Genomic DNA, 17981 nt, shown 5'->3' with positions numbered 1-17981 from the left:
ATAAAAATTATTTATTTATTATAAGTTATGAGTTTAGTACTTTATGAATAATTCAATCGGTCTAGCTAGATCATCAGTACTTTCTTAAGCTCTACTATTGTAGAAAGGTGATCCAGGCCTGAGGCTCCCCAATACGTTATCATCAAGGCCATTTAATCGTCTTTCTTGCTGTAGTCTTAATAATGATCTCAGATGTGGTATTTCATGGAAAAATAATCCTGTCCGACCATAAAGATGTCTTATTGCTGACACTGCAGCTTCGTCAGTCAATAATAATGGATCTGGATATGCTAAAAAATTCATTTAAATTTCCGTTATTTAATTCACTATAAAAAATCGGAAGTAAAAATGAATTTTATTTAAATTTGAATTCGCTCTTTCATTCGAAATTCTGGAGTTAAAAAAAATCACTCTGCATACTGAATAAACAGGGAATTTTTTTTAAAGGGGTAATTTCAGAGTGATGTCAATTTTATTTCAACTCGCATTCGTTCTAGATTTAATCCGCATTCGTTCCGTTATTTTTTTACGGTGCAATGATTTTTCATTTTAAATGTTAATTAAAACAGAAAATGACACCGTGAATAAAATTTTACGAGCTTGAAATTTTTAAATACACGATGCAAAGTTACCACACTGAGAAAAAAAACCGCTTAATTCAAATTTCCAAGAAATTTCTTAATTATAAAAAAAAAAAATTATTTGAATTGAGTCCATGTCCTATTTGCTAAGATAATTTTTTTTAGTTATAAAAAAATAACTTTATTAATAAATAAATATTACCTAGACCATTTGTAAAGTCAGGTGTCAGATGGGATGACTCCTGAGAACTAAATCCTAAATCATTGACATCAACAGGTGCAACAAAAACTCCATTTGGCCATAAAGCTTCAGGATTTCTCGCTCCGAATGACGAAGCCGTCAAAGCACGAGGTGATTTTAAAAATCTTGATGATAACTTGTTACCAAAATCAGCAGAACGTTGTCCTATTGAGAGAAATGATTTCTGTGTAATCGTATTCTGTCCTAAAATAAATTTATTATCTTACTTTATCCAGCTAGATTATTTACATACATTGAATTTAAAAATTTACGTAATGAATAATTTTATTGGCGGCAATAAATGAATAATGAGTAAGTATTATTAATTTTTCCATTGATTTATTACCATCAGTAGTAAGTTGATGCTCGTAAATATGAGGAGGTGAAATAAATTTAACGTGAACACTCGCTAAAGGAGCTGCTGTAGATGCCGTGATGAGCATCAGTAGTCCAATAATTTTAAACTGAAAAACGATAAATAATGTCCTGTTACATAAACTCAATAATTAATAGGCACTGATAGTTTTTATTGAGATGAGAATAATCGTATAGAGAGCTCGCGGTATTAAGAATAGAAAGCATTCTCATGTTTTATTTCAGAAACTACCTTTTATCTCAATCACCATTTGCTTGCCTATTGCTCAGCATTTATCTAGTCGTCTATTAAGTACAAAATCATTTAACATCCATTCATATTGCGCTTGAATTGATTTCTGATAGAAATCGAGCTATTAAATAACTGCCTCATAATTTTAAATTCAAAAACATTTTTTGTTGCATATTAACATCAAGACATTGATCAGATTTTTATTAAAAGAAAACCCTCAAGCAGTTTTTAAATTTCTGTCCTGTTACAGACAGTCTAAAGTTAGTAATTAATTTTGTTATCATTTTTTATGATTTAATTTTTACTGGAATAAGGCGGGAAGCTTAAAAAATTTTTTTATCAAATTATGCGTGGCCCGTTTTACCTCAGCTACTTAATACAGTTCAGCTTCAGTTTATAAGAAATTAATTTTTGAAAATTACTATGACTATTTTTACTTCTAATCCTGGCTTTTCAAATAATGACCGGGCTTAGGATTATGAAATTTTAAATATTTCAATATTTATTAATTAAAGCAGAGATTATCGTAAATTTCATTTAATTGATTAAATTGAACAAATCAACTGTAATTATAAATTTATAAATTTATTAGTCACTTAAATTTCCCATTAATAATGATAAGATAAATGATGTCGTTATAAAGTATTTAAAATACAATAGAAATGACTAATGCGATATTTTTTTTAATGTATTTTTAATAATCACTAAATATTGAACATGAATAAATTTAAAATATTTTACATGACAACTATATTTTAAAAACAAAGATTGTCATTACGCATCCAATTGGACGTTAAATTTATTTCATTAAAATCCACTATATGATATTGATATACATTTTTCACTTAATTAGATTGTGAAATTGTTACATTTCGGTTAGACGGTAATTTCTACAGGTTTCTCAACTTTAGCGATGGGTTCTGTAGTTTTTTCAATGTCGTTGTTGGTTTCAGACATATCTTCACTAGTTTTAGTGTCGTTTGATAGATTTGTAGCTGGAACCGGCAAACTTTCATCAATAATTACTTCATCAACGATTTCTTCAGTTACTGCATGATTTCCATTGTATTCATGGATTAATGATGCAATAATGTCCAAGTGTTCGATAAAAGCTTCTACGTCATAAGGATCAAACAGATAGTCGAAAATATTTTCTATATCAATTACGTATTCATTAGCTTCACTTAATCGTGATGAAATTTTCAATAAACTTGAAATTAACTGCTGATAGATCTCTAAGTCTACTGTATCTTTAGTGATGTTTTTGGATTTCAAAAAAATCTCGATTTCATCGCTGTTTGGTCCATCGTTTATGTTATTTGTCATTATGTCGTCAATTAAAACTTCAGGGGTGACAGTAGTGATTTCATCAGTTGCTTCCGTTGGAACTTCATTTTCGACAGTTTTGCTTTCATCTGAGATTTTTTCGACGTTTTTCAAATGCCCGATTGCTAAAGCATGGCCCTGTCATCAAAAATAAATATATTGATTTAAAAATTTTTTATAATTATATTTTTACTAAAAATAAAAGTAATTCTATTGTCAAGAGATAAAAACCGGAAACGTACGCCATTTTTATTCTTAAGTATCATTAACTTGCATTATAATTTTATGGAAATCATTAAATTGACATCATCAACAGTAATAGTCAGATAAATTTTATTTTTTACTGGCAAATTAAAATTCTCAAAAATACTAATTTTTTATTAGAAATTATATTTTTTTATAATCTCTTGTAATTACTATTTTTTAGTACAATTATTTCTTACATAATTTTTTTTTTTTTTTTTAATATGAACAAGAATTGAAAAGTCAAATTATGGCATCAACATTAAAATTCAAATAAGCGAATGATTTTCTAAGTGCCTTTTGCTGCTTTCTTTCATGTATTTGTACTTAAAATAAAAATAAAAAAATAAAATTATAAATAACTTACTTGTAAAGCCAAACTGGCAATAGCCAAACACACAAATAAAATAATCCTCATATTATATTATAACTTGAAATTTTTTATTTTATTAATCGCTTCAACTTTTACTGTCGTCTGAGTTGACTATAACGATTTGAAAAAAAGAATCCTCCTTTTATACTGAAATTGACCGAAAAAATTTTTCACTTATGTCACTTTGACGTCAATTATAAATTTATCTAATTATATAAAAACATTTAAAATACTCATTAGTTATTATTCCCTCTCCGCCCTTCAATACTTGGATTTTTAAAATGCGTCAGTAATTACTACTACTCTAGAATAATCGAGCAATAATTAAATATTGTGACGGAGGTTCTACTACTGCAGATGATGTATCACTAATTACATTCGATAAAACAGTCACTGTTATTATAAATAATTATTAATGATTAAAACAAAATTTAAAAAAACAAAAAAAAAATAGATTTTCTCTGTGAAAGGGTGGCAGGAGTATTTATACCAACATTGCAAAGTATCAGATTGAAATCCTTGGTCTAGTTTATTGTTATTAAGCAAAAAAAAATCGTGATTCAAGAGAGAAAGTAAAGCGATAGAGATCACTAAATAATAAAAATTATACTGAGCGAGTTTAAAAAATAAAAATAATCTCAAAATCTCAATTGTTTGTTTTCTGACGTAATTTTTGATGCATAATATCTCATTACATTGAACGTATTTATTCAGAAGTAGCAATTTATATCATTGTTACCATACATGGAATTGGTTAACCTCAAGATCTGGGCAATCGATTCCCTAAATGGAAGCTCTAGATACATTCACGTCCACAGATCTTGAGATATTTTTGTCTGCATAAACGGTTTAGCCAATATCAATCTACTGTTTTAAAGCTAAGCATAGACATTTTAAATCTATTAAAGCCAGATAAAGCAATGAAACCTAATGTAATTCATGAGATTTTATTTTTCAACAAAATTTTTGACAAGAAATCTTAATCACTGAAAAACGGTATTAATATCTTCCTTGCATTGGTTGTATTCATGCAGGTGGTAATGAGTTCATTTACTATCGTGTTTATAGTAAACGTCATTTTACAAGATATATGAACATGTAAGACACAATAAGCGATAGCACTTACGTGCTCACTATTTATTTATTGATACACAGAAAGAAAAGGATTTCTTAGCGCGAAAAATTTTTACTCGCCCTAAGAAAATTTTCGCATTATGAATTAAAAACGAAATTTTTTTAGATCTAAAAAATAATATTATATTATTTTAAATATTCAATTTTTATACTTGAAGGTGGGATTTTTGTTTGTCAAGTTTTTAATGGATCACTGAGTATTTTTATAATTATCAAATATAATTCGGAGTCTATTCATTAAATTTAATCAATAATTATCTACATTGAATTTTGGTACTTTTTAATAGCACCTTAATGATACATGTTTTTCTATCGTTTTAAAAGATGTATTTATATGTATAAATATATATATGTATCAAAAAAAAAAATATATATATATATGTATAAAAATATATAAATTGGGACAATAAAAAATAACACTTCACTGCGCCTTATAAGCTCTACTTGAAACCTCTATTTAGTTTTTAGAACAAAGTGGTCGTTAAAATGACAAATAAAATTTTATTTTTCATTTTTTCTCTAACTCAGGCAAGTTTTATAAAGTTAAACGATTTTGACGATACTTCTGATACTACATCAATAAATAATTGCGCCGATTTTAAAAAACGTGTAAGTAATACATTAAAAAAATTATAATTTTTTTTTTTTCATGCATTGAAAATTAATTTGACTTTTATTTTTTAACTAAAAGTGCGATCCAAATCTTGAAAAACCATGTTGTTATCTAAATAACGTATGCGCAGCAGATGGATGGGATGGCAACGATTTCATATATCAGTGTTTATATTCAAGTACTTTTTTTTTTTAATAAAAATTATTAAATTTAACAGAAAACGGGACGACGAAAGTCCTAAGCAAATTATTAAGTCTTGTTGGTTTTGATTATGATAAATAGTTTTATAATAACTTAACAACATTTTCCTTATATTTTTTTTTCATTTAATTTTTGATATTTCGTGTGATTCTGGAATTCGGAGAACGTAAATTTTGTAAAATTATATATTATTTATATACGTATGATTTTTTATACCAAAATTTTAAAGCATTTCTTTGCACCCCGCTCTCTTTTATATTTTTTTATATTTATCAAATAAATGATTTTATAAATAAGAATGAATGAATGGAAAAGTTCAGTTTATTGATATATTTATCACTAAGCAATAAAAATATCAATTATTTTTTTTTAATGACTTTTAGTTCGTTTTTGTCTATCAAATAGTGACTGTGAGGATTCTAATTTTGTTTGTATTAATAATGAATGTTCATGCCATTCATTATCTGTAAAACAATCTAATAATAAATGTATGGAAAGTAAGCAAAGTAAGTAATTTATGTAAGTAACTTTTAAATAAGGTTTTGACGTTATTTTTTTTTTTTTTTTTTTTTTTTCAAATCTAAATTAACATTTATTAAAATTTTTTTCCAAAATATAATTCTATTAAATTTATGTAGCAACGAAATTAGGAAAATTATGTAGATATCATGAGGAATGCAATGATTTAAAGCATCTAGAATGCTCTGAAAATGATATATGCGTATGTAGATCACATCATATAGTTGAAAATTACACTTTATGCAAAGCACTTTTAGGTGGATTTTGTGAAAACGATGAAAAATGCGCCGCTAATTCTGTTTGTATTGATAATCAGTGTCAATGTAAACATCAATATGTTCCGTCACTTAGTGGAAAATGTGTACCAAGTAAATTTAAAATTTTATACTCTAAATATATTTATGAAAATTTTTTTATCCCAACAATCATAGTTCTGAAAAATTTATTAAAAAATTTATTTCAGCACCATTGGGAAGCTTTTGTCATAACGATCATGATTGTAATGGAACATTATACACAAAATGTTCTGATGATAAAAAATGTGTTTGTAAAAATAATCATTATGTAATAAATGATACAACATGTGCGCCGTTATTGGGTGAATTTTGTATTGTTGATGGACCATGCATAGCTACTAATTCTACATGTGTTAATAATAAATGTAAATGTAAAAACGGTTTCAGACCTTTATTTAATGATACTTGTGTAACTTGTAAGTTATTACTTATAATTATTATTATTATTATTATAGTTCATTAAAAAACCTCAAGAAAAAAAAAATTTTTTCACTTTATTTGAGGGGATTCTACTTAAATTTTATTTAGCTAATAAGTTTTATTGTTCTTTTAGCATCATTAGGAAAATTTTGTATGAATAATTATGATTGTCAAGATGTATTACATTCAAAATGTTCGGAAGATAATAAATGTGTTTGTGAAAAAAAATATGGCCCCGCGAATAACGTCACGTGTGGACTACTTTTAGGCGAATTTTGTTATGAGGATGAAGAATGTGCTCCCTTTAATTCTATTTGTTTATTTTCGAAATGTCACTGCAAACCTGACTACATTTATGGATCTAACACACGATGCATACCAAGTACTTATTACACACTTTAAATTAAATCGTAATGAAAAATAAAATAATAAACGATTCATAAATTTAAAATTTCTTTGTCCAGCAAAATTAGGACAGCCATGTGAATCCGATATCGAGTGCAAAGAATTTTTACATGGAATATGTTCAAAAAATAATGTATGTGTCTGTAGAGAAAATAATATTTTTGTAAATAATTTAACATGTGAACCAGTAATAGGTGGATTTTGTGATTACAATAATTATTGTGCAGCCAATCATTCTACTTGTGTTAATAATAAATGTAAATGCAAAAGCGACTATGCTCTCTATCCTGATAATGAATGTCGACTAGGTAATAATTATTTTTAAAAATTTTCTGATGCTTTGAGAAATATCTTTTTTCGAAGCAACTCAAGCATGTTCTTTAATAATTTATATTATTGTCATAAATTATAAATTTTTCATTTTTAGTTTGGGAATAGGAAACTGCTGTTTATGTTGATACCAAACTGCCTGAGTATATATATATATATATTTTCGTTTGGATTTAGAAGTTTGATTTTATTTTTAATTTTAAATTATAATAAAAAAATAACGAGTTCTATAATTTTTATTATCCACAATTTCTCTTGTTTAATAAATTATCTGCCTGAAAACTAAGTTTAGAAAAAATAAAACCAGACAAATAAAAGAAAAAAAAAAATTAATTATCTTGTCAATTAAATGAAAGAGAAATGAAATAAAAAGTTAATGTCTAATTATAAAACCGATAATAAAAAAATAAAAAATAGTATATTGTCTCGTCAATTATTACATGATGATATGTAATGATGAACATAGACCGCTCTTTCTAATATAACTATTATTTATCTGTATACATTCACCAGCATTAACCACCAACACGACCCGGAACATTCACGTGACTAATTTCACCGTGGGAGAGACAAAACGTTTTGAAACTTGTCAATCATCTCTTGCCTAAGAATGCAAACTTTATTAAATAATCTAAGTAGAATAAGTTTACTCTAATTAATAACAATATTAATCATCCAATAATTGAATCATTATTGCTGTGTACGATTATAATATCAAATAGAAATTAGCAATTGATTACTATTTGATGAGTAAAACTTTAACTTACCATCAGCATGATGTGATAATTAAGATGATTACAAGTAAGATAATTGCTGATGTTTGACACTCGTGTTTCTACCCCACGTAATTATCTTGATCTCAAGTGTTGTTATTCAAGTAGATATACTTAAAAAATAATTATAATGTAATTAGTGAATATATAATTAATTTAAATAAAAAAACAAATATTTAGTTTAAGCTTGAGCCACTGAATTTAAAAAAACTGTCAGCGACAAGAGCTGGCCACTGATCCAGTTTAGATTCACTGGAGAATGTGATCCATAAGTAGACTTGTAAATATACCTTCTAGGAGGATATAGACTCGTATCCCACCTCTACCTGGGTCACAAACGTACGATATAATACATGAGAGAACAAGCAAAGGATCATCACGTGAGGAGTGAGGACGCCGATGGGAGTTTACTTTCATTTTCAAAGACAACACTATTTTGTAATCTCTTCGATCTATTTTATAAAACGTAAGCTAATTTTTATCATTCATCATTCGATTGTGTGCTTCAAAAATTTACATAAGATAATTATGTAATTATTATACCTGCTCTCGTCGCTGACATTCAAAAGTAAAAAAAAAAGAAAGTTATGAAAGCTAAAATATTCAAGTTTAATTTTAGGAAATTTAGCCAGGCTTGTTTTTAAAAATTCCTGTTAATTTTTGAGACAAATTTAGGAGAAAACAAAAAAAAAGGTAATTTTGAAAACTGTGTACACTGTAAAAAAGTTTTGGAGTGAACGCGAATTCAATTAAAAGTGAATTTCGAGTAAATTTCTTATTTATTTTTTGAATCCCCTCAAACTAAAATTCGCCTTAGAAGAGATTTTATTTAAAAATTAAAATTCCGGATTGGTGTGAGTGCAGATTGAAATAAAATCCGTATTCACTTCCAATTCCTTACAGGGTAAAAAGTCCAGAGAAATTTATTCTGTTTTAATTACCGAACTCTGTTTTCTTCTTACTGGAAATCATACATGAGATTATAAAGTAAAACTCTAAGTTTATAAATAAGCAAAATAATTTATTCAAATATTTGAATAAATTTACAAGTTAATTAGTATAGAAATTAATTTTGAAATAATTATTGAGTTGATATTTTTGGGTGAATCATTTTTGCTGCTGCGTAAAGTGAGCCGACTACCAAATCATCGATGAGCTTAATGAGTTTGTTGACTCTAGATTCTCTGTAGGTGATGTTTTTATCATCAAATTCTGATACCCAACTCGAATTAATAAAATTTTCAGGCAAAATGATTCTTTTTTTTAAAAAACCACTTAGATCACCATAAATTAACACGAATTCTGAAACATCGTCTTCATCATGATCCGCTAATGGCGCAGCCAAACTCTGTTATGCACAAATAATAATTAATAATAATAATGCTAAATAAAAAAAAGTAATTAATTATTTTAATTAAATTTTTCAATTTTAGTTTTGATTTTCAAAAATTTATTAATTACTTACTTGTAAGGCTAAATAGCCAATGGCAAAAAAACAGAAAAATATTACACCGGAATTCATATTTTCACTTGATTGTAACTTTTCAAAAATATTTTTTGAGTAGACTATTATTTATTATTTCTACTCCAATAGCCGATTTAGTCTACTGACATAGAAGGATTTAAAACTTGCAATTAAATATACGACACGTGAAAAAAAAATGGGCGTTTCTTATTACTTTTGACGTCACTAAAAATCATCCGATTTTAACACTAATACACTCCTTATAATTAGTGCAATTAGTTGTACTTGAAATAAACTTTTTATATAATTCTTATTGGATGATAAAATAATTAGTACGATATCTTTAAATAATAAGCTAAAAATACTCGGCCACAAAATAATAATCTAATAACCCGGGTTTGAAAATGGTGTTAATTATTTGCTGTACTATAAAAAAAAAATATATCAGTATGAAAAAAAGGCAACAATATAAATATAAAATATTAATTAAAAAAATTAACAAAATCTGATTATTATTTTCTTATGAAAATTCATTTAAAATTTCCTCAAGAGTCAAAAATTTAAATTACTCAATATTTTAAAAAATAAGATAAAAGACCGAGTTCCCGATCACTCTATGTATTAGTATATCTATATATAATAAATTATACCAAATATATCTATATTAATATATGAAGTGATCGCATACTAGTTTCCTGATTGGGTACTAGGTCTCTTGCCTCAACATTCAAATAAATTTAAATAAATAAAATTTACCCGCTACCAGGATGAAAATTCGCGCCATCTGTTTAAATTTTAAAAACTTTTAACGCTTGTTCTAAATCAGAAACTTACCCTGGAAGGTAAAGCGGATTCTACAAAGTGAAAAAGATAAAATATATATATAATAATTTGTATGTTATTATAAAAATAAACAATCCGTTTTACCTTCCCAGATAAGTTTCTGAACGAACTCCAGTATTAATTTAAAAAAAAAAAAAAATCAAATCAACCTCAGCCAACCTCGTGGTTCGGTGCAACATCAGTCCAAGTTTTCATGGGTAATATTTCCCAAGATTCGTTGTTTAATTTACGTTTTAAATATTATTTATTTAAATATCCCAATGAAATAATTTAATAAACAACCGTTAAAAGTACATACTATAGTTTAATCTTGACAACAAATCACAATAAAAATTTTTAAACTTTTATTATTATCTTTATGATCGTTGCCACTGTCAACGAAAATGGCGTATTGTTTACTAAATTTATTATTTAATAACAAATATATTTATTTATCCTTCATTTATCATTTAAAAAGTGCCACTTTTCAAAATTTAAATCCACTTGAAACAATGATTTATTATAATTATTTATTATTTCAATGTTCAAACTCTTTTATTTAAAAGATAACCTAAAAAAATTTATTCATAACTTTAAAATAATTATTATTCACTTTTTTATTTATTTATTTTTTTTTTTTTTCTAACTAGTGTCATGTCTTTGGAAGATGAAGAAACTTCAGAAAATATTCTTTGTAAATCCGATGATTTTTCATTACTGCATGACTCGAATGTAAGTTTTGTTTATTTTTTTTTTAATCTGGTGATTGACGAAAACTAAGTTATTTTTTAAATATAAAAAAAAAAAAAATAATAATAATGTATTATTCAGTTTAAAATTAATATTCATATTAAATAATTACTGGCCATATTTTTAAATTTAAATCTACGTCGCCAATAAAATTTTTACGATACTGAAGTTAGCCGACGTCTTATAATTTTTTAAATTGATTTGTTAATAAAAAATAAATCTGGAAATTTTTAATTGTCTCAACTTCAGGATCATAAATTTATTTCATTAATTTTTCAAATAAAATTGAAAATAATTATTAATTTAAATAAATATCATATGAGTAGTAAAATAAATTTCATGCTGTAAAAATAATTCATTCCTATTGATTTGTATTCATATATATAATTTTTACTATCATAGATAATTTTTTTACTCTAAATAAAAGAATCACTTGGATCCTTCTCTATTCCTATATTTTTCTATATATTTATATATAATTTATCAATTAAATTTTTGAAACAGGAAAATTCTGAAGATGTATTAGAATGTTTATCAGTGATGGTAAGCAATGAAGAATCGGAAGAAAACCAAGTCCAAGGAATAATTCTAAACGATCATCCATTATTAGGAGCGACATTAACAGCAATAACGTTACCAGACGGAAGTCAAGCCTACGTAGCCAATAACCTCGACAGCAACGACAACGAGGACACTCATCTCGAGCTGAAAGATTCTCTGGAAGTTAAAAACACCCGTACGATTCTTATCGGTGATCTCTCCGACTTATCCGAGGGCAAAACGCTGCACCTCAAACTAGAAACGAACGTCGACGCTCAAATAAAACCCGGATCATCATCCCAAGATGACATTTACTCAGGAGTCGAGATAATTGACGGGGCGACGACTTACATGGTCACCAGTAATACGGACAATCAACTCTGGGAGATAACCGGTGACAAATGTACCAACTCATCAGATGACATCAATAAAATTTATGTTAAAAAAATAACTTCTAGTACACGGAGTCAGTATCCCTGCCCGCGAGATGGCTGCGGTAAAGTTTACACTACTCTCCATCATTTAAAGGTACACGAGCGTTCTCATACTGGTCAGAAACCATACGAATGTACTTTCAGTAACTGTGATAAAAGTTTTTCAACAGGTTACAGTCTCAAAGCACATTTGCGTACACATACAGGTGAAAAACCTTATAAATGTAACTCTGAGTCTTGTAACAAGAGCTTCAAAACCTCTGGTGATTTGCTCAAACACGTGAGAACTCATACCGGCGAACGTCCCTTCGTTTGTCCTTACGAAGGTTGCGGTAGATCCTTTACGACATCAAATATCAGAAAAGTTCACGTAAGAACTCACACTGGTGAGCGTCCGTATCAGTGCAGTACGTGCAATAAAGCGTTTGCCAGTGCTACGAACTACAAAAATCACGTGAGAATTCATTCTGGTGAAAAACCGTACGCATGTTCGATGGAAAACTGCGACAAACGTTTCACCGAGTACTCTAGTCTATACAAACATCATCTAGTTCACACTCAGCAGAAACCATTTGAGTGCAAATTGTGTTTCAAAAGGTACAGGCAAAACAGTACTCTCGTTATGCACAAGAGAACTGCTCATGCTTTAGTCGGCGAAGGTGATGCTGAGGATTATGTTGATAATGATGGCGAGGCAGAGGGCGAAGGTGACGATGAGGGCATCGATGGTATTTTTAATGACAACTGTGACGACAGTTTGAATAACGAACATCGAGATGTTAAAAATGTATGGAGATATTATAGAATGTGTGATAAGTTTATTGGATAAATGATTGTTTTTTTTTTTTTTTTTGTTACAGGTGATTGACGTTAATGAACAATTACAAATAGAAGGAAATAAAAATTCATCGGATAGTGGGACACAAATTCTTTTTGTTGGTGATCCGACTCAAATTGCAGTACTCCAGGTACGATAATTATTTTATATAAATTAATGTAATGCCATAGTTTTATAAATAAATAAATTATGATCCTGAAGTAAGAGTGAATGTAGCATAGACAAATTTTAAATTATTAATAGAGTAAATAATTGATAAAATTAAACTATAAAAAAAATGGGAATTTACAAAATTAAAAAATGAATAAGTGCATGATAAATAGATAAATAAATAATTGAATAATTTAGTAAACAGTTACAGTTGAGATTATATAAAATCAGAGTTAATTAAAAGAGAAAAGTTCTTAGTAGACATGACTCAATGCCTTCTAATTAATTGCGTTGTAATTAAATTATAAAATTTTAATTTATAAAATAAATAAATAAATAAATGAATTTTTTTTTAAACAGCAAATGGGCCTTGAAGAAGGATTCAATGAAACAGAAATGGATCCCTCGCTCGAAGGATTAAATATCAAAATAGAAGACATGGAATTCGGATGGAATTGATAAACAAACAATAAACATAAATAAGTTTATTTAAATGGATTAAATAAATATATAAAGAGCTAATGAGGTTAATGTCTTTATTATTTATAATTAAATGATCTTAATATTTTTATTAAAGATTAATTATTCAAATAATAAAGACGATAAGGAGTTATATTTTTTAATATATGTGATTTATATATATATATAGTTGTATATTGTAGTAATGAATTGAGGATTAGTTTAATTCTCAACTTTTTCCAGGTAATTGCGATAATTAAATCCTAAATAGTCTACAGTTTAAAAAATTATGATATTTTGCAATATTATTTATCACGCAATATATATTTGTATATAAATATATATTTTAATTAAAAATATTGTTGAATAATTTATGTATTGATTGTAAATATAAAAAGTTAATTTATTGTTATTATTTATTTGTAATTTTAAATCATTTCAAAAAAGCCACGATTTTTAAAATAAAATCTAGAAAAACGTCAACGGATATCCTGACATAAAAAAAAATTAATAATAATTTAAAGATTTAATGTAATGAATAAAAAAATAACGGAGGAGTATGACGACATATAAAACAATATCGCAAATTGGTCGTTAGTTTATTAGTTAATTTTAAGAGAGCATTAAAATCAAGTGGAAATTTTATAGCGCCGTTAAGAGTGAAGAGAACTAGACAACCGGACAACTAGAGCAACGACGATGATATATATTAAACGTTTAAATAAATCATCGTGATACAAAGTGTCCACTAAATTTAATTAAATTAAATCTACTGCACTTGAATACAACAGCCAATAAAAATAATAATAATAAATATGTATATATATTTTTTTAATTTAATAATTATGTAACATATATATGTACAAAACGATTTATCTTTATAAACGCTTAACAATGTGGTTTAATTTACGAGTATTGATTAGCAGTTCCTTCCGGTTCCGGAACCTCCTACCGCTAAATAAAACACTAAATAAATTAATTTTATATCACAATAATAATTTATTTATATTTTTTGTCAATTAAAAAAATTATCAATTTAATTAGACTGTAAGTAAATTTTTTTAATACCCGATACTTTTTATTTATTACACTAAAATCTATATAAATTTCAATCAACAGTAATTATAATTAAAAAATTAATTTAATCAAAAAATAAAAATGCAATTAACCATGATTCTGAAATAAACAGACAATTTAAAATTTTCGAATTTTTTTTCAACGTTTTAATTAAAAAAAAAAAAAAAAAAAACTAAAAAATTGCACATGTAGAAAATAAAAAAAACTTAAAGTGCAATTTTTTAAAAATAATTTTTTTTTTTAAATTTATCATGTTTAAAAAAATTCAAAAATAATTTCAGTATCTTAATTAATCAACTTCATTTTTTTTGCAATAATAAAAATTAAAAGAAAAAATAACGTGATATTGTTATCGTTTGATACTTAAACTATATTTTAAAAAATATATAAATAAGATAGTAATTTATTTATTATATTTTATAATAAATAAAATATAAAACTATCGCGAGTGGAAAATTATCGCCGTGATTTCCTGCAATTAATTGAAATAAAAATAAAAACTATGTAACAAAAATAATAAAAATAGTAAATAATAAATTCTTTGGACTCTTAGCATGGGCTTAGATTAATAATCACAGCTTATTGCAACTGCTATCTATTTCAGAAGCCACTCACAAGTACAGTGTAAAGAAGATAAGCCAGTGTCGATGCAAGAGATCACCAACTGATTATAAGTATCAAAGGAGTGTTTTATCTCATATAAAACACACATAAAAAAATATACATATGCATCTCTAAGTACCACAGATATAAAAAAACAAATAAATAGTTTATTTCTCATTTAACTACTGGCTACTGGCTTCCATTCGTACTATGATACGCGATAATTATTCAACATGTGACGTATTAAATAATTGTTGTAATATCTATCATTAAAGTGAGAATAAATTTATACATGCATATATGTATAGATTTTGTCATCCGTTTATTTTTTTCAATAAATGTACGTCAGATAAATCCGCAAATAGTCGTAAAAATATCTAATTCTCACAATATTAATATGTTAATGCGTCATCTTGGTAAACAATAAGGTAAATTAATGTAAATTAATCTAATAGGGCCAGACATTTTTATTTATAAATATATATGTATATGTATATTTTTAAATATAGATAGATTGCTAAATAAAGTGTGTGTACTCTATAATCTTGTGTCACACTTTTTCACCCACATACGAATTCAGTTTATCGTCAACTTCCTCTCTCTATTATTTTATATATATGTATATATGTATGTATGTATATGGAATTTTATCTTGAGTTTACTGATCAAATGATGACTAAAGGGGTTGATTGGTGCTAAAAAATATTTACCATCAAACACCTTTTTATTAAATAACTCAAACTTTTTATTTTTTTACTGACTAATGTACGACTAACTTTCAATTAATTAAAGATATTGAGACGTAAATTGAAAAATAACTCGGCAAATATTTAAAGATTTATAGAAAGAGATAATAATAATAATAAGTGATAATTGATTTTTTTTTATTTGAGAAATATGATACGGGACTGAAGCTGGCGATGACTTTGATCAACTGCCGCAATGCAAGAACGATATTTCGTATCAATTTATGGATTATATATATATTTTATATGATGATGCTATTGATCTATATCGTAAGAAAAATAAGTCGGCGTTTATAAAATAAAAACAATAATTAATAAATGATAAGATGATATTACATGAGCTAATTATTTTTTTGAGGCAGACTTAGTTTTTGATCTTAAAAATTTAAAAGTTGATTTGATTTTTGAAATCAATTCTGTGATTTTGAATAATTTCTTTTTAGCTCTTGTTGATAAGATTGATAAGGTCGCAATAGGAAATTTACTGGAAAATATTTTTTCCAGTCTGATAAAGTTTATTAGAATAAAATTCATTGAACTTCTATACTATTTTTGTTATTCGCAAAATATAAATTTTCGCAGGCAAATATTTATTTTTTAAGTTAAATATTAATACTTCTGTTAAAAAAATCGTGAAATAAAATCGTTCTATTTAATATTTCAACGAATTAACACTCAAATATTTTTTAAAAACTTAGCAAGTTATTTTTACAAATTTTCTGACTCAATTTACTACTTAAACATCAAATATTTGCATAAATATAAGACAGCAAAAATTATTTTATTTCACAAAGACCTAGATCTCGAATCCTATTAAATCTATCTCCATCTATGATCTACCGAAACTAAATCTAAAGAAGAGCAAATTACAACTTCTAATTTAAATATAAATTTTTGAACCTAACAAACAAAACTTCAGATCAAAAATTTCGATAAATCGTCACAGTAAATTTGAAATTAAAAAATATCAGACCTACGCTGATCCCATTAGATAAAAAGTATTTTTTCCGGGAGCCTTGATAGCATAAAAAAAATGAATAGAAAAAATTTTCCAATAGATTAACCGCAAACACGTGTATCAATTAATAAATTAAACTTAATAAACAATAATTAAAATACTAAATATTTACTTACAATTTATCCAGCAACAAATATATAGATCACACAGGTAAATAAAATAATTCTTAAAGTGTCATCATCATCATTATCATCTTCTTGACCTCGAGACCATTAGTCAACTGACCGCTGCCATAAATTCAAACGTCGCATTTTTATTTAATCACTAAAAAAATATATAATTAATATAAGAAACTGCATACAACAATAAAACAATAATTATACTTACATTTAAACAATTATTTTTACACAACACTTATTTTTAAATACCCGGGAATAATTAAATCGCGAATCAATAACAGAATGAATGAAAAGTATAAAGGTATAGCACAAAAAATAATATTATCCACGTAAAATCGATCGTTCATACGCAAAAAACGTCCGGGAAATAAAAACACGAGACCGAGACGTCCTTTTACATCTTACGCAAACTTTGTTCAAACTTTTGTCTCTCGACGTCTCAGCTCTTTAAACAATAAAATAATAAAGTAACGACGACAATGACAATAAGCACAATAAACACAAGAGTTTATTGTTGTTTTATATTTTTTTTTATTTAAATAAATATTAATAGATCAAAAACGGTATTTAAATACCCAACAATTAGACAGAACCCAACCCAGCATCAACTGACATCTGAATGTCACTCGTTTTTATTTTAAAAATTAATTATTAAATATTATTATTATTATTATATATTTTTTATCACGCACTTTTACTTTATTTTATCTTTAAAATAATTCACGTACATCAACTACATACGTCATTACTGTAAAATAAAATTCACGTTTTGATTACTAATGCAACGCGGAAGTTTCTTTTGTTTTATTCGCCATTTTTATTTTGGCGCCATCTTAAAAAATTTAACTTGTCGGTTATTAATTACAAATTTTATTTACTACACATTTTAATTAATTAA

At 26.3% G+C, this 17981-nt stretch overlaps 4 protein-coding genes across 11 annotated transcripts; 2 read left to right on the top strand and 2 right to left on the bottom strand.

Moving 5' to 3' along the window:
• Nucleotides 1–11: 11 nt before the first annotated feature.
• LOC103575779 (conserved uncharacterized protein) lies at nt 12–17876 on the bottom strand. 6 transcript variants are annotated; one of them, XM_053740076.1, is made up of 5 exons: nt 17292–17876; nt 17081–17228; nt 1169–1286; nt 784–987; nt 12–290 (listed from the first exon to the last, which is right to left on the bottom strand). In XM_053740076.1, exons 3-5 carry the CDS (start codon nt 1263–1265, stop codon nt 85–87), a joined length of 507 nt encoding a protein of 168 aa, XP_053596051.1. In that variant the 5' UTR covers nt 1266–1286; nt 17081–17228; nt 17292–17876; the 3' UTR covers nt 12–84. The 6 variants fall into 6 exon arrangements, 5 of the variants coding, with proteins under 5 accessions (XP_053596051.1, XP_053596050.1, XP_008553932.1 ...); XM_053740075.1 differs by lacking the exons at nt 17081–17228; nt 17292–17876 and adding exons at nt 8057–9410; nt 9528–9786 and having other exon boundaries at nt 784–1026; XM_008555710.3 differs by lacking the exons at nt 17081–17228; nt 17292–17876 and adding an exon at nt 10520–10588 and having other exon boundaries at nt 784–1026.
• LOC103575777 (hypothetical protein) lies at nt 2198–3503 on the bottom strand. Its single transcript, XM_008555706.3, has 2 exons — nt 3366–3503; nt 2198–2893 (listed from the first exon to the last, which is right to left on the bottom strand). Exons 1-2 carry the CDS (start codon nt 3414–3416, stop codon nt 2306–2308), a joined length of 639 nt encoding a protein of 212 aa, XP_008553928.1. The 5' UTR covers nt 3417–3503; the 3' UTR covers nt 2198–2305.
• LOC103575778 (prion-like-(Q/N-rich) domain-bearing protein 25) lies at nt 4891–9258 on the top strand. Of its 2 annotated transcripts, XM_008555709.3 has the most exons (8): nt 4891–5114; nt 5197–5296; nt 5703–5825; nt 5958–6206; nt 6302–6550; nt 6688–6936; nt 7019–7267; nt 7387–9258. In XM_008555709.3, the coding sequence occupies exons 1-8, from the start codon at nt 4992–4994 to the stop codon at nt 7395–7397; spliced, it is 1353 nt and encodes a 450-aa protein (XP_008553931.1). In that variant the 5' UTR covers nt 4891–4991; the 3' UTR covers nt 7398–9258. The 2 variants fall into 2 exon arrangements, with proteins under 2 accessions (XP_008553931.1, XP_008553930.1); XM_008555708.3 differs by having other exon boundaries at nt 7019–9258.
• Nucleotides 10363–14321, top strand: LOC103575790 (zinc finger protein 143). 2 transcript variants are annotated; one of them, XM_053740072.1, is made up of 5 exons: nt 10363–10567; nt 11000–11081; nt 11604–12860; nt 12934–13041; nt 13422–14321. In XM_053740072.1, the coding sequence occupies exons 2-5, from the start codon at nt 11004–11006 to the stop codon at nt 13518–13520; spliced, it is 1542 nt and encodes a 513-aa protein (XP_053596047.1). In that variant the 5' UTR covers nt 10363–10567; nt 11000–11003; the 3' UTR covers nt 13521–14321. The 2 variants fall into 2 exon arrangements, with proteins under 2 accessions (XP_053596047.1, XP_053596048.1); XM_053740073.1 differs by lacking the exon at nt 10363–10567 and adding an exon at nt 10574–10660.
• Nucleotides 17877–17981: the final 105 nt, after the last annotated feature.

Source organism: Microplitis demolitor, chromosome 6, assembly GCF_026212275.2.
Source record: "Microplitis demolitor isolate Queensland-Clemson2020A chromosome 6, iyMicDemo2.1a, whole genome shotgun sequence".
NCBI lineage: Eukaryota > Metazoa > Arthropoda > Insecta > Hymenoptera > Braconidae > Microplitis > Microplitis demolitor.
Note: the sequence above shows the minus strand (reverse complement) of the source record. Positions and strands in the feature narration are given on the sequence as shown.